The sequence below is a fragment of the Amblyomma mixtum genome, chromosome 2 (genome assembly GCF_055824585.1).
Source record: "Amblyomma mixtum isolate Tamu chromosome 2, ASM5582458v1, whole genome shotgun sequence".
NCBI lineage: Eukaryota > Metazoa > Arthropoda > Arachnida > Ixodida > Ixodidae > Amblyomma > Amblyomma mixtum.
In genome coordinates this window covers 268,696,021-268,711,298 of record NC_143013.1, presented here as the reverse complement: position 1 = coordinate 268,711,298, position 15,278 = coordinate 268,696,021, and the positions used below count along the sequence as shown (strand labels likewise).

Sequence of the window (15,278 nt, the reverse complement as noted above, 5' to 3'; positions counted from 1 at the left end):
AAATCGAACTAATCCTCAGAACTCTGTCCCTCCGTGCTCTTGCTCGACGCGAAGAGCGAGCGAAAGACCGGCGCAGTGCTCTGAATAACAAAAAAATAAAAATAAACTGCTCAATCAAGACTCCGGATGTGACGGAGAGCATCACGTGCCCTCAACGAGAGCTACGCGTCACATCCGCCCGGACCGGCTCTTTTCTTCTCTCTCCGCGCGAGCGTCGCCTCCTCTCCCAGAGGTCTCCGTGTCGCCGTGTGCGGAGCGCGCGCAGTCGTCCCTTCGGCGAGCGGAAACGCCCGAGACTTCTTGGCACGGGAATTTTACACGGCGTGCCCCCGCTGCCCGAAGCGTTTCTCTTTGACTTTGTGCGTGCGCCTATGGTGAGCCACTGCTTGTGATCCAAACAGTCGTCCACTACAGCTGGATGCGATCATGAAGTGTGCCCCGGTGCTCGCGCTTTTCTTCCTCGGACTCACCTCCGCGCTCAAAGGTAGGCCGGCCCTTTCTTGCAGTCCTGTCCTGTCCGGACGGCATCGTTTCCCCGGCCCCTATGTATGTGTTGTTGTGTCTGTGTGTGCTCTCCCTGTGCGTGTGTGAGCGCGTGTGCGTGCGCTGGACAGCACCTCGGTTTCCATATTTGGCGGATCTGGAGCAGTGCGGACTGCGACGGCGGTCTCCTTTGCGGCCCGTATCAACCGCGCCGCCACCTTGATCGAGCCGTAGACGCACCGTTGCGCACGTCGTCCTTCGCGCGGCCGAGGCGCCGGCGATACCGCATAGCTTCCCCGGGGGCCGCCGCTCTCCGAGAGAGCTGCCGAGCGCTGCGCGCCGCTAGGCCTAACCCTGCGAGCGGGCATCATCTCTCTGCGGCGCGCGCGCGCTTCGATCCTTTTACTCGTCCCTCTGACTACGCCGGATCTCTCGGCAAGATTCAACGCAGTTCCTATTTTCAACTGCTCTAGGTTCGCGACCGTCTAGTCACCGGAGGACAGGCAGGATAACGATCGTTTCGAGCTGCAACTGTTTGTTTACGGCATCCTGCGTAGCCGCCGCGAAGAATGCGGTCAGGCAGCGGTGCTCTCGGCAGCGAATGCTTGTTACTTGCGCGCAAGCTTCGGGGTTGCCATTGGCAACGCGATCTGATTGCCCGGTGTTGTGGCCTTCCTGGCAAGGGACCTTTGCTTTTTCTTTCGGAGGGGGTCAAGTGTCCACAGCAGCACACTTGTGTACAGGGGCACCCGTAGACAAATACGGTTTACCGCGATGTGGGCTGCATTTACGGCTATCTGGACTGTTTTTCTTTAGCACACTTTCCCGCGTCACGTTTTTCTATTAGGCGGCGCGCTTCGGAAATGCACGTTTATGCGCTGACAGTGGTGGGTTGTCACAAAAGGGCCGGTAGCTAACGAAACATCCCGAATGACATGTGTATCCCTATCGCCTGTATTTCAGAGAGCACGCTTCTGTCTACCATTATTATGGTCCCCAGAGATGCGAGGTCCCTGAAAAGGTCGCTTCACCTGCGCTGCTAGGAGCCGTGGGCAACAATTGGCCCGCCGTGGTTCTCAAAACACTTTACGTATATTTGGGTCAAAATCACACGCTGCGGTGATAGCTCTGTCTGCGCCAGCGGATGACCCGGTCACCGGGCGCTTTCTGAGCTTGTCTACCGCTGAGGCGATCATCATTAAGCGAGGGAAAAAGAACCTGGGTTAGAAAGACGAAAAGAAAAAAACGCGGGACAGTAGAGCAGAAAAAAATAAGAAAAAGATGATAATGGGAGGAGAACCCACTTTCAACGTGGGCGCGCTGTGCGCATCGTGCGCGCTGTGCGAACGAGCTCAAAGTAAGCCGCCTTTTTGGCCGCCTGGAGAACTCTGCTGGCATGTAATGCCACCGTTCGTGTCCTGCCTGGCGTCGTCGCAGGGGCGAGGTCTATGTCTGCGTGAGCGCTTGGCCGAAGGCAGGCAGGCGCTGATCGGCGTAATTATCGGCGGATGGAATCGGCCCCGCCATTATTAGGTGGCTTGTTTTTTCTTTCTGTCTGGCCAGAGCCTGGTCGTGCAGGTTACCATGCCCTCGCGCAATCTACGCTATTTTACTTTCTTCTTTCCGTCTAGCGTCGTTTCATACCCCGAGAGTCGCCGAGGGGTAAGCGACTAGCAGCTCTGCGAGGTTCCGATGACCGGTCGGTGCAATGCACGCGATCCTGTCGTATGCGGTTTCGTCGCGAATGATTGCACAGAGCTCTAGACCTCTGTGATTGCATGAGGCACGTTGCTGCTTGAGCAATCGTTTCGGGGTAGAGGAAGGTTTTTGCCACGAGATGAAGCTTCCGTCCCCGAGAAGAATGTCATCGAACTAGATTGGCCGGACTCGCCAAGGTAGTAAAGCACGAACAGCGAGGGCTGATGTTAAGCCTCGTTCCGATGGTAGGCAAACTCTGTAAACGCGTTCTATCTCGTAAGCTAATGGCAGTGCTAGGCAGAATTGTTTGGTCACTTAAACAGACACTGAGGACGAATTGTGGGTTGCCTTGAATGGATGGATTACTACGTTTTCTAATGACAGAGAGGTCAGTCTCACTGTAAAGGGAGCTCTCGTGTAAGGTGTAAAATAGTGAGAGACGAAATACGCTTGTGTACCGCAGGCTGTTCCTACAGCAAAAGTTGCGGCTACCTGAAGGGAGATGTTTTGTTGCGCATTAGATAGAACGAAGGATTACTCGTCTCTAAAGGTAACTTAAGTTTCATTACAGCTGGTGCACTTTTACAGCACGAGACGAAAAGCCTCAGAGCCTTCGTGTATCCATCCTGGTGATACCGTTACTACGGCTTTCCCTGCAGTGACGAGGGAAAATATTTCAACTTTAACTTCGCATTTCTCAGTAAGAAATAGCCTCAGCTATAGCATGTACAGGTTCGAGAGAAGCCAAGCAATCGGAATTTGCTAATATCAAAAGCTGGATGTGTTTGTACTAAGGGTTATTTAAACCCTAAAATCGCATGGAAATAAGAACATAGGAATTTACCCGAATAAACGAACTAGCATGTTTATAAGTAAAAGCTCAGTAGAAGTTATGGAAAGCAGAATGTATAAAGCTTCGCGTGGGGGAGGCGCAAACGTATCTTACTGCTACACTGTCTCAAATGTACCACTGGAGCTGTGCGGAGAAGTTCGTGGATTCCGTTGATTTCAATGGACTTTTCGTGCGCGGCGATCTCTCGAAAGCTGAAAACAAAAACGCGGCTCGACTATCGGCCACTGAAACTTGCCCTGCCTTACCCCTGGTAGCCGGAAACACAAACGGTTCGAGGTCGCAGTCTTCGCAGTCGAAGCTCGCGATCGCGTTCGGTCAGTTTCTTCGGCGGCGGAAAGTACAACTAACACTTTTTACCTGGAACTCGCTTAATTCGAACATCCGGTTTATTCGAACGGACACAGTGATTCCATCCACGTCAAATCCATTGAAAGCGCTCCACTTCGAACTATGCATACTTCGACCAATTTTATGGTTCGCTTTTAGTTCATTCGAATTATATCGAATGGAACAAATTTCGCGCGTATGTCGTCGTCGGCACTAGTGGTACCTTGCGCTTGCAGTTCTGCTTCTACTCAAGCCAGCTGGTTTAGATTGCGCCTGACACGCCTGCTTTAGCAGAAACGGGATTTGGGTGTGCCTCTTGATAATCGTGCCTTGTTCGTTTGGAGCTCGTTTGATATCTACCGGAGGCCGGCCGTAAATAGAGCTGCTGCATTTCTTAGCGCTTTTGGAGCGTAGCCAGGGAAGCCTTTTGCCTCTTGATGAATGCCAAGGAGGCTATTGAAGCGCTGCGCTGCTCCCTTTATCTCCACGTTGCGGGCTGAAGTGCGAGTCGATAAGCGTCTTTACTCTGCAGCTCATGCCTTGCCGGCGCGAGATTGGGGATCTTCGCTCATTTGACAAACCGTTCCAGCGACTCCAGGCAGAAAGCCGCTTCCGATTCAAGATGGCGCCGCTGCGGGCTTCCTATTGGAACCTCTGCGAAATGGGTCGTTGTTTCTTCGCGTCGAAGTCCGAGCGGTTTCAGCTGAGAAAGAAAGAAGAAAAAGTAAAGATGACCACCGCCCTCAGGAATGTCCGGAGCCCGAAGTGGCTCGGGTATCTTTAGCCCGAAGGGGTTTGGTTTTGTTCGGGGGAGACGTTTTTGCTGATTGATTGCACTGCCCGCCTCTCCTTCCTGCCAGCACTTGCCTTGCCGTATAGATTACTTACTGTTTATTAGCGGCTCGAAGCGTTGCCCCCCTCTTTCTCTTCATTTCTCTCCCCCTCTGGAATTAGTTTTGGCCCTTAGCGACTATCAGAGCAGTCAAGCCTGGTTAGCGTCCATTCATCTTGCGTTTAATTACACGCTTACAGCGCGACCGCCTACACCGAGGGACGTCGTCGGTGGGTGGGTTGGGCTTGGTCGCATTTGCTTTCTACCACGCATGCGCTCTGTTGTGCTTGTGCGTGTGTTTTTTTTTCTTTTTCTGCCTTCTTGCCTGGATCCACACAGAGCGTGAACGCTGTTTGTTCAGCCCGTCCGCCGGGGCTCTCCAAGCAAAACGGGAATGCCTGCGTGGACGTATACTTGGAATAGCACCCAAGGAGCTGTGCGGGCAGTCTCTCAGCGTGCTTTCTTTAAGCGGCCACCGCGCTGCGGTTCTCTTGCCTGTGTGCGCGTATCCTCTGTTTGTGCAGAAGAAAGGAGCACGACGTCGCTGTAAATTAGTCTCGAAAGAAACACCGCCAACGCAGTGGTTACACAGCGCATAAAAAATGCAGGAGGAGTATAGTGCTGGCTTTGCAACGGCCTGCGTGATTTGTTGTCCTATTATACCAGCCGTCTTTTCCTTGTTGTGACTGGAACCTGGTTCAACCGTGCCGCCTCTGCTGTAGATGCTTGAGTTGCCAACTGAGTGCTCCTATTGGAACGTGCTTAGCAGGATGAGTACGCGCTGACGTCGTAGTGGCCGCTGTGTTTGAAAAAAGCACGGCAGAAACGCGATTTTTTTTTTTAACTGCGTATAGCCACCTCCTTCGGTCTGCACCTTGGGAGCTATATATACCCGGTGCTCTGTCACGGCGCCCATGACGTCACGGCCACATGTAAGGCGCATATTTTGTTATTGGCGCAGAAACGGACTAGCACCGCACAGTTGACTCCGAGTACTCCCAGGCGAAAATTATGTTCGAATTGTGAGGACTTCCTATTGCACTTGAGGTGTGCAAGGCGCCAACGCTTGTTGGCTTTCCTGTGTTCCGCTGGGTTTTATTTCGCATAAGGAACTGAGGACATCGTGCGAGAAACGCGAGGTTGTTGTTATGGTGTTAGTGGCTATTTAATAATAAAAATAAAGATAACAATGGAAGGAAATGTTGTTGCTTGCCGTGGCGTCTGCCATAGAAATCTAAAGCACCTGAGCTGCGGCCTGCCAACGAAATCAGGCGATCACTGTTAATAACCAGCCAACGCAGGAGGGGTGGGAAGCAGCTCTGACGAGCTCGGACGAAAAAGAGTCAAAAGCAACTCATCGAAAGAGCCCGGAGAGCAGCGTACCCCAATGGGGTTCCGGACTGAGAGCTCCACCTGCCGCTACAACCTCCTAAACTATTTCATTAAAATATTTTCACCACCACCGCCGCGGCTAGCCGGAATAAAAGGGCAGGGAGAGGGAAAGAAAGGGGGAGTGATAGTAAGAAGGATAGGGTTGGGGGGGCATTATACACTGTGTACAATTACATAATGTTTGGTTTAGGTTTATGGTGCTTAACGTCTCATAGCGACCCAGGCTATGAGAGACGCCTCAAGTACAGAATGTGGAAATACATGTGGGGTGCTGCACCGTGCATGGTTGCCAGGAGCAATCGGTGCGCGGGCGGGCAAAATACCTGTTTTTATGACTAAAAATTGGTTTCAAAATATCATGGTTTGTTTAGATTGTTTTCTTTTAAAAACTTAAAACACTCGAGAATTCCGACAGGGTACAACCCCCCCCCCCCCCCCCCCCCGTCGATCAAACCGGAAGTTCGAAATAACTATAGAATACTTCGCAGCAGCCGAGCAGTAAACGTCGTGAGCTTCTGGCCCCAGCACGCGAGGCACGGTATTCGTTCGATCCGCCAGACAGCTGCAAGCACCTTGCTTGCAGCCACTTGGCTTTCAAGTCACCTGCGCACGCGCAGTTGTAATACTCTCGCGGAAACCCCGGCTGTTTCCTTCGAACCACCTTGAGACACGGCTGTCGGGGAGAGGCAGCCAGGTTTCTCTGCGCTAGAGCGTCGACCGCCGAAAGAGAGCTGCCTGGCGTTCCTGGAAGCGTGTCTGCACACCTTTTCCCAAACCGAGCCGCTGTCGCGTGTCGGCGGCGGGAGTGTGTGTTGCCATAGTTGACACTGGGCCGTTGCCAGCGCCCGCCGCCCCGACAAGCGAAGCGCGCCTCGTGAACCTTGGGCTTTGAGAGGCACGTGCCTTGGGTGCTGTGATTTGTAAACAATGGCGGCGTCTGTGCATGGCTGAGTTAGCCTCTATAGCTGAGTATACATACCTGCGTTGAGCGGAGAGAGAGAGAGGCAAAGCATTCTTGGTTGCCCTGATGAATAGAATATGAAGCGCGTGCTCTACGCCCCGGGAGGGAGCAGTCAGCAGGCGTGAGATGACACGGAGATTTTCGGACGCTGCGGGTGTATGGTGCGGTTATTACGCTGTCATCAAGGAGGAGACAGCGCGCTCGGTGCACAGGTATACGAGCAGTATGGTGGGGAAGGGAGCACTTGCTGCCGCCTTTGAAACTTGTTTGCTTGAGGCGGAGTGGAAGCTGTATATGTACGAGACGACGGCTTTCAGAGATGTGTGTGCGCGGTCGGGTCGCGGAGCACGTGATGTAACTGCGCGTGAGCTTGAGGAAGCCCTCGCCTCTCTCTCGTACTGCATAGTTTTTGTCGCTCTTTGGTCAGCTATTTGTGGAACATGAATCTTCCCAGTCGTATTGATTTCGCCCGCACGCGCGGTATACCTTTATCGCTGCCATTCCTCTGGTCCATGGTATTTCGGGAGAAGAAACGAAACTTTACTTAATGGTTGGAGTAATGAGGAATCACATGGTTAGGGTCTCTGTCTCTCTCCTCTCTCTCTTTTTAAGTATTGGTGTAGTTGTAACACGGTTCACTCAGTTCGCCCCGTTTCCGACGGAATGAAACCAGATCGATCGGACGTCGGAAGTCTGTACCGCGAGGGCCTTCGTGCGGGATTTGCCAGGAGTGGCTATTTGACCTGCACATAGATAGCCAGCCATTACGGGAGACACGCGTGCGTCACGAGGCAGACCGACCGAGAATTTCTTCTTCAGACTGCGCTCGCCGGCTTGCCTGCTCGCTGCTGTTGCTCGCCGATAAGCGACATTGTGGCGGCCGCGTTAAGTGGTGTTTCCTGCGCCTTCTCGTCGCCGATAACTGCGCGCTGCATTCACGATGGGCCACGCTGTTTGTTATCGCGCTGCTTTCATCCGCCGGAAAGAATCGTGGGAGGGGATCCTTTTTTTTTTTGTATTCTCCTTCGTTCTTTTGCCCGGAGAACTGTTAAGTTGGCTGTATGAAATGCACTGCAGTGTCATTCGTCGCTTTCGTAAAGCACTTGAGCCGTCGAAGGGGGTCGGTCGCTGAACCGTTCGATCGCCGCTTATCCTGTACGAGCGCGGTCATTACGTAGTTAGTGGCCTCTATTTCTCCAAGGCGGCAACGGGGATTAGGGAGGAGACAACTTGGCAGAGTAGTCGACCGGATTAGTTGGCGTCTCGGTCGGTATCCTCCTCTTCTCACCCTAAATCGTGTCGATGACCTCGGCACGCGTCTTGGGTGAACAGACCTCGCAGGCGGTTTCTTTTTTTCTACAGGGGCTTTTGGCTGGAAGAAAAAAAAAAGAATGTCGCTGACTTAGATTGTAGCATACTCAAACGGGAGTGGTCTCATTCCGCTGCTGCAAGTACTTCAAAGGGCAAAGCACTTGTGAAGATAGATGCTATTCTGTGACGTAATGCAGCTTGCTGGTCTTTTAAGTTGCTCGGTAAAATAGAACAATCGTTTATCAACTGCGGAGTTGAGAAAAAGCTAGGGGGGGGGGGGGGGGGGGGGGGAGCGATCACAGCTGCCGTTCGCGTGCCGTGTGCGGTCCCGTACTCCCTCGCAAACAATCGAGAGTGAAGAAACGGCCTTCTCATTCATCAAACCAACTTGTCGAGTAATAAGCATTGCGGAGGGTCTTTTGTATCCATTCAAGCTTCATTCTTACCCGCACTTCGCTAGGTTGTGCATTGCCGTGGACAACGAGTAGCGCTTGTTTCTTATCCAGCCTCGAAAAGTATCTTCCTGGGCCGCGATGCATCGTCCTGCCTTCATTTCCTCGCGCCCTTGGACGGTCTCTCTTGTCTCTCTTTGGCCTGTGACCAACAACTGCACGAGCTTCGAGTATCCTCCTCTTCGGGCCCACTGTCTGGTCTCCCGTACGGTCGTCGGGCAGCGCGCCAGGGGCTTGAGGGCCACGCTCAATCTTCTTGCACGGGCTTGTGGAAGCTCTATACATTGATGTATACATATACAAACTCGGGTGCTGAGGGATCGCCCCAATCCCTTCTGCCTATCGGGGGGAGTGGCATCCTGTCGCCTTCTCCCGTTTAATAAATAAAAAATAAAAGAGCAAAGAGAGGAGGGGGAATGTCGCCTGTGTGCATTGTAGGTGTACTGAGGCGACGATGCGTCCCTCGGGCCGTCATACCGACGTCTACATGGAGAGAGGACGAGGGAGGGGGGGGGGGGGGGGTGCAAAACGAGTCATCCTTTCTTGCATTCGCCTTTTTAAAAGTCCCGCTCCCTCTTTAGCCCCTCCCCTTTCTCTATTCACATTCTCTTCGTTGTCTTTCTCTTTGCAACTTGGCATTGCTGTTAGGTACTGCCTCTTCACTCTTACCTCCCCCTCCTTACTGTTTTCTTTTTTTTTTCCTACCGCTTCTTTACCTCCTCTAAGAGCCCGTTTTCCCCTCTCTCCTCCCCTGTCTAGCGCTTTTGTTGCCGTTGGCCCGTCTACGAGACCGTGGGCGTCTCGGCCAGTTTGTCGAGTTGTCTTTTTTCTTTCTTTAACGCGTTGCGTCGCTTTATTTCTCCACACTGCAGGGTGGGGGCGGCTGGAGGAGGGTCGGGTTGCTCTTGTTTATGAGACCCATGATGGGGTGTGACTGATCGGACCATCGCCGTGAGCGCGTGCGAGTTGAAGTCGGCCCTCGCCGCCCCGTCACTCGGAGAGCTCTCTTATTGCGCGCACTGAAACGACGTCACGCCCGTGAAATTGCGATATTTTTTCTTTTTTTCCGAGTTGAGCTTTGAGTGGGCGCGCGCACACTCACCTCCTATTTCTGCTCTCTCGTCGGGGAGGTCTGGCGCTACCTTGACTTTCGCCTCGTGCTCGCAATCGCACGACTGCCGTGTGGTCAGTGTCGTGGTTGCGGGTGGCCGAGCGTGTGTGGGTTCCTTTTTGTTTGTTTGTTTTTGTTTGTTGTGCGGCGCTGGCTTTGGCCGTGGCCAGCGATGGTTGGAAGGCAGGCGTAGCAGGGGGCGCCGCTGAGTCAGGTGGGCAAATGAGATTAGGAAGTTTGCGATGATAAGGCGGCCAGTGCTGGCAAAGGACAAGGTTAATTGGAAGGATATTGGAGAGGTTCTTATCCACTTGTGGACGTAGTTTAGTATGACGTTGATGATAACAACGGTTGAATGCAGTCTGGTTGGTGGACACCTGAAGCACTACTTAACGCCAACTTCTGGCGGTGAGATAACTTAAGGAACTAGAAAGTTGGAGAAAAACGAACCGCGCCAGTCCTGTCCTGTTGTGTGTGTTGTCTTCGTTTTTTAGCGCCAGTACGCCTTTTGCGTAAACATGTCATGCTACAACCAACTAGCTCAAATCAAAATATTGCTGTAATTATTTTTCTCTTTCTTGGTTTCATTCTTCTACGTTTCGCGGTTACAGTTCGCCAGTTTTCGCTAAGTGCATCTGTCTTGTGTGGTCTCTGTGCCCACCTTTGAGCCAGAAATATTGCTTCATCCTGTACGAGAACTTGAGTCCTAACCGAAGATAATGCTAATTCACGCACCGTGGATGAACAGCCTGACTGTGGATGGTGACACGCGGCTATCGTTTCTTGAAGTTCGTTGACATAGTTACACTGCGGCCGCATAAGTACATTCAGACGTAATTTCTGCTGACCAACAAAATGTTGTCGTCAGCGCCGACTGAGTGCTGCCGATCGAGCCACAGTCGCACGACATTTAATCGAAAGCGCGCACCTGGAGGGAGCAGGGTGTGTAGTAGCCTTGATCCGTACGACGGCGCGCGTATTGGGGGAAACGAGTTCGAGGCTTGGCGCCTATCGAATGCCCTTCGAACGGAGCGGGTGGTCGTATCTCTCTCGTGTGTACCCGTGACGCTATATTATACAGAGGTCGCCAGGTGTCTGCCGGCTGGCTGGTATTGCTCGAGGTTCGGTGTTGCTCACCGTCGTGCAGCTGTTTTCGTTGGCTTCGCGCCGCGACCGAGTGGACAACGCTTCGTTCCTTGGAAGTGAGCTGTTTGGCTGCAATCGTGCGAGAGAGAGAGAGAAAAAAAAACGAGTTTCTGGGACTTGGTTGCCTTTGCGTTGGATTCAGCAACCCTCGCGGTATTTCGCTGGCATTGGGCCACCGCCGGCTTTTTTTGTTGTTGTTGTTGAGCCCGCAGTTTGCCTTCCTGTATGTCGTACAGATACCGCTCATCAGTTGCTTCCTGGCTAGAGTCGTAATGGCTGCCGTCATTTAGTGAACTGAGATATGTCTCCTTCCTACGGTTTGGCGTTTGCGACCGTTCGAACGTGGCGTGACCTTCCCCCCCCCCCCCCTCCCCTCCCAAGGTCTGCATTGAATACTCCATAGAACAGAAGCGCTCCTGTTAATATGGTCAGCGCTAGTGCTAAGACACTTGATAAGTGCGCGTCAATGGTTACACTAACATTCTTGTAGATCAACCTTCACGGTATGTTTTACATTCTAGCCGATAGCGGTAAGTGCGGCCGTATGGGCTGAGTTGATAAACGTCCATCTTAGGGGGAACAACCCAACAAAGGCGGGACACACGGCAGGCATATTCCACCTGCATATATTCCACGTTCCGTCTTTCATTAAAATCAGCTGCTAGTCTGTGCATGCCTTCCGTGTGTGCCGCCTTCGTTGCGCTGTTCCCCACGATAAATACTTAACCAACTCGCCCAAATTTCAGCTTTACTTAATAAACGTCAACTTTCGCATCTTTGCAGGTGTGCGCGCTTTTTTCCTCTCTCGCATTTGGATCTGTTGCATTGAGTGAGCTTTCGTGCGCATGTAACTATATTTTTGACACCCAAGGCAATCCATTCGACCACCACAAGTCATTCGCATGCTTGAGACGTGTCGATCGACGGACAATCTATACTGAAGCTTCCGATACACTTAAGAGGACGTCTTGAAGTTTTGCGCTGTATTATAAACTGCTCGTCACAGCGCTATACTGGCACCGACGTCACCTTTTCGTGGCAACGGAGGGAGCAGTGTATCCAGCTTAGAGCTGTGCACGGGCTCGGGCCGGCCCGAAAGCCCGTACCCGGCCCGGCCCGCGGGCTGGGCTCGGGCCTTGCGGAAGTCTATTCACCCGGGCCCGGGCCGGGCTCGGGCCACGGTATATTTGTCTCGGACGGGCCGGCCGGGCTTCGCGATCGCGATTGCTCCTGCGTGGCTCCAGCCGCCCTACTGTTGCAAGGTTCGAAACTAATCTCCACATGAGTGGTCTCACGAGCCCAAATGACACTGCACAAAGGAAGGTGAGGTGTGTCGAACCGAAGGCACTCGCAAAAGTACCCTCCGCCACGCGTTGACAGGGGCCGGGTGAGAGGGGGGAGGAGGGGGGGTCATTATCACAAGTACGGGACAACAGGATTCTCGCTCGTGTGGCAACAACGACGTTTTGTGACCATTATCTTCTTGCTCGCCATGGTTACCTGCGTAGGCGCATAGTTTAGTTGCTGTCACGTGAATGCGCGGAGGTCGCGCGACTCGATCGATTCGTCACGGAGGACAGCGAAATCGGGCAACAAACGTGTCGCTGGCGACTCATTGGGGTCGCCCCTTCCGTGACGATTAGAGTTCCTCCGCGAGTCACCAGAGTGAATTAGCCTTCAGGCAAAAGTTTAGAGCTCTGCGGGTTTCCGGGTAGTAAGGTTCCTGTAGTATTCTAGACCATGAGAGCCGAGCATTTTAAAAACATTGAAATAAACTAATTTTCCTTAAATTATCTCTTTCTGTTTTATCGTCACTTCAATTTCAGTTTTGCAGGTTGGGCCGGGCCCGGGCCTGGCCTTAACTCGGGCCGGGCCCGGGCGGGCTTAGATTTCTTCAGTGTCGGGCCAGGCCTGGCCTCCGTCAGTTGTGTAGGGCTCGGGCCGGGCGCGGGCTAGAATTTGCGGCCCGTGCACAGCTCTAATCCAGCTAGCGACGGGGTGCTGATCGATAAAAGTCGCGTAGCTGAGCGCCCCCATCCGCATAGTTTCGTCTATATATTGATCGCCACCTGCGGTTTGCTGTAGGTTTTTCCCAACGGTGTATACCCATTACTAATGCAGTTGTCGATGCACGCGATGTAGGCGAAACGGCTGTTACGAAATGTCGTTCAAGGCTGACCGCCGTACCGTTGTCAGGTTCCGCTCAAACTGCCATCAGATGGGGCTGTCAGCGTCCGTTAGGAACAGGAGTATAGTATGTGCCGGCCCCATGCAGTTACAGGCTTATATATCCTTCGCGAGTGTCGCAACGTGGCGGGATCCATACGGGTGCTTTAGAATTCCCGACGGCTTTCGATTCTTTTTTGCCCTTCGAAACTACTGCTTCCCGATATTGATTTTTCCGCCCTTCTTGACGACTTTGCGAAAAGAAAAAAGAAAGCACTGTCTTTTGCGACATTGTAACTCACGTGGACGTCGCAGTTCTTTGTTCATATAACAGTTGTGAAATTCCGCACTGGGTCTGCGTATTGATATCCGGCTCTGTGATTGGTCCAAAATTCTGCAGGTTTGCCGACTGTGGCGCCACTTGCGGCGGCGGAATGAACTCGGGAACAGTTTAGAAAACGTGCGGTGCGTCGCCAGTTGCTAAGCAACTAATCAGCACCGAGTTTCGTTTTAGTCACAGATAGTAATATCCATCGTTCTCGTGCAAACCGAACCGGCACCGCGTCGCGACAGTGTCGCCATCTGTCGGTCGATGTCGCGGAGAACGGCGCGATTCCCGGATGCCGTCTTTTCACCGGTCGATTTCTCTGTAGTTTGTCCGCCGTCGATTTTGCCACTGCTAACTAAACGCTGACTAACTATACTAAGGACACTATTACCTTTATATGTGTATATATATATATATATATATTGACTTTTTTTCTCTCTCTCTCTCTTGGCTCTTCTCTCCCCACATTCGTGCTTGCCAACTTAGTACACGTATAGCTTCTTGGAACCCATCACCGAGGGAGTCTGCTCATTATCGCAGCCACAGTAACGGAGAGCTTCTAGTGCGCGGATTTGCAGATGATTCTAGGTACAGCGTTGCAGATAGCTGGCCACTTTTGCTGAGAGCCAATGAAAAAAAAAAAAAAAAAAAACTCGGATAGGTATTGAAATCGCTGCCACTGCTGTAAGTATTGCAGCCTTACAGTTAGGCACCTGATTTGTCCTGTCTCGCATCTTTTTCCTCGTTCTCTAATCTCCGTTTTAATTGTGTTTGGCGCAGGAAAACTTTTTTTTGCGTCGTGATCGTGTGGGAGGACACACACTGCTCGGGCCACGAGAGACGTCGGGAGAAACTGGACTTTTCTTCTACTTATTTTTGCTTTTTTGTTTCTCTTTTATCCTTTTTTTTTTCTCGCAGCGCGCCCATTGTGCGAGCGTTGGGAGCTTTGCGAAAGAAAACGTTTCTCTTTCGATATCGGATCGCATAAATTCCAGGATTTTGCGTTGCAAATAAGGGCACGGCGAGCGAAACGGTGGTGGCGCGCCTCTGTGTGGCGTCTATATAGTATATATGCACATATAGTTTACTCTTCGTTGGAAAGCGTGACCACTTCAGCATTTTCGAGCCTGAGCAGCGCGCTGTGGCTTTGTTTCTTACTTGATGACCTCGTTGCTATCATTTCTACCCAGGAGGCACCTTCTTTCATTTCATTTTCCTTTTTTTATCTTACTGCATTCTGAAACTTAGGGAGAAGAAAACGAAATGTATGCGAAATAGTAGCGAGAAAATTTTTCTTGCGTAGACGCGCGCCCTAAATGAGTGAGCCCTCGCCCTCTCTTCTGTTTGTTTGATTTAAGATCTTTTGAAGTATATTTGGGACGTCACCGCCTGAGCTATAAGGACAACAAAATACGGGCAATCCTCTCAGTGAGTAGGAGCCATCTCCCGATCTAGAACAACAACAACAACAACGAAAGATTGAAGGAAAGGCTCGAGAACACTCCGACACCACTTTGTCGCATTTCATGCCTGGTTTTGTGGTGCTCACGATGTGCACGTTGAAATGGGAACCCGGAAGATGATTGCTCGTCGGGAAATGACAGGCGCGGTAACTGTCGCACTTCTCGGTGGACACCTCAACCGCGCCGTCAGGGAAGGGAGGAAGTGGGAGTGAAAGAAGGCAGGGAGAGAGAGAGGTGCCGTAGTGGAGGGCTCCGGAATAATTTTGACTATACATGGGGATTTTTTAACGTGCATTAATGTGGTACAGCACAAGGGCGCCTTTTGCGCTTCGCCTCCATCGAAACGATGCCGTCGCGGTAGGGTTCGAACCCGGGTGCTACGGCTCAGTAGCCGAGTGCACTAACCACCGTGCCGGGTAAAAGAAAAAGGGAATCCGGCCGACACAGGAAGTGGCGACATAAAAAAAATATGAACGTCGAAGTGGGAAGACACGCTATGAATACATTTGAAGGACCGGATGATGACCATGGTTAAGGCGAAGGGTTGGCGGCCCCCCGAAGGACGCAAATAAGGTTTTTTAAAAATTTGCTAATGCAGGGACAGGCTATATAAAGAGCTGTACTATAAACGAAAGCTGGGAAAGACAGAATGCGCAAGAGAGAAGAAAAGAAACAAGCGGAGAGCAGAAGACAGGAAACGAAACACGTCGCGACACAACCAACATCCGCTGTCGCCAACAGCGACGATGACAGCG

At 52.0% G+C, this 15,278-nt stretch overlaps 1 protein-coding gene across 1 annotated transcript in view; it reads left to right on the top strand.

Moving 5' to 3' along the window:
• The first annotated feature begins 215 nt into the window (after nt 1–215).
• Nucleotides 216–15,278, top strand: part of LOC149363929 (calsyntenin-1-like) — a 169,364-nt gene continuing 154,301 nt past the window's right edge. Inside the window, exon 1 of the mRNA XM_089573922.1 lies at nt 216–484. Within this exon, the coding sequence (XP_089430048.1) occupies nt 427–484 (58 nt within the window). The 5' untranslated portion in view covers nt 216–426. The remainder of the gene's footprint in view (nt 485–15,278) is intronic.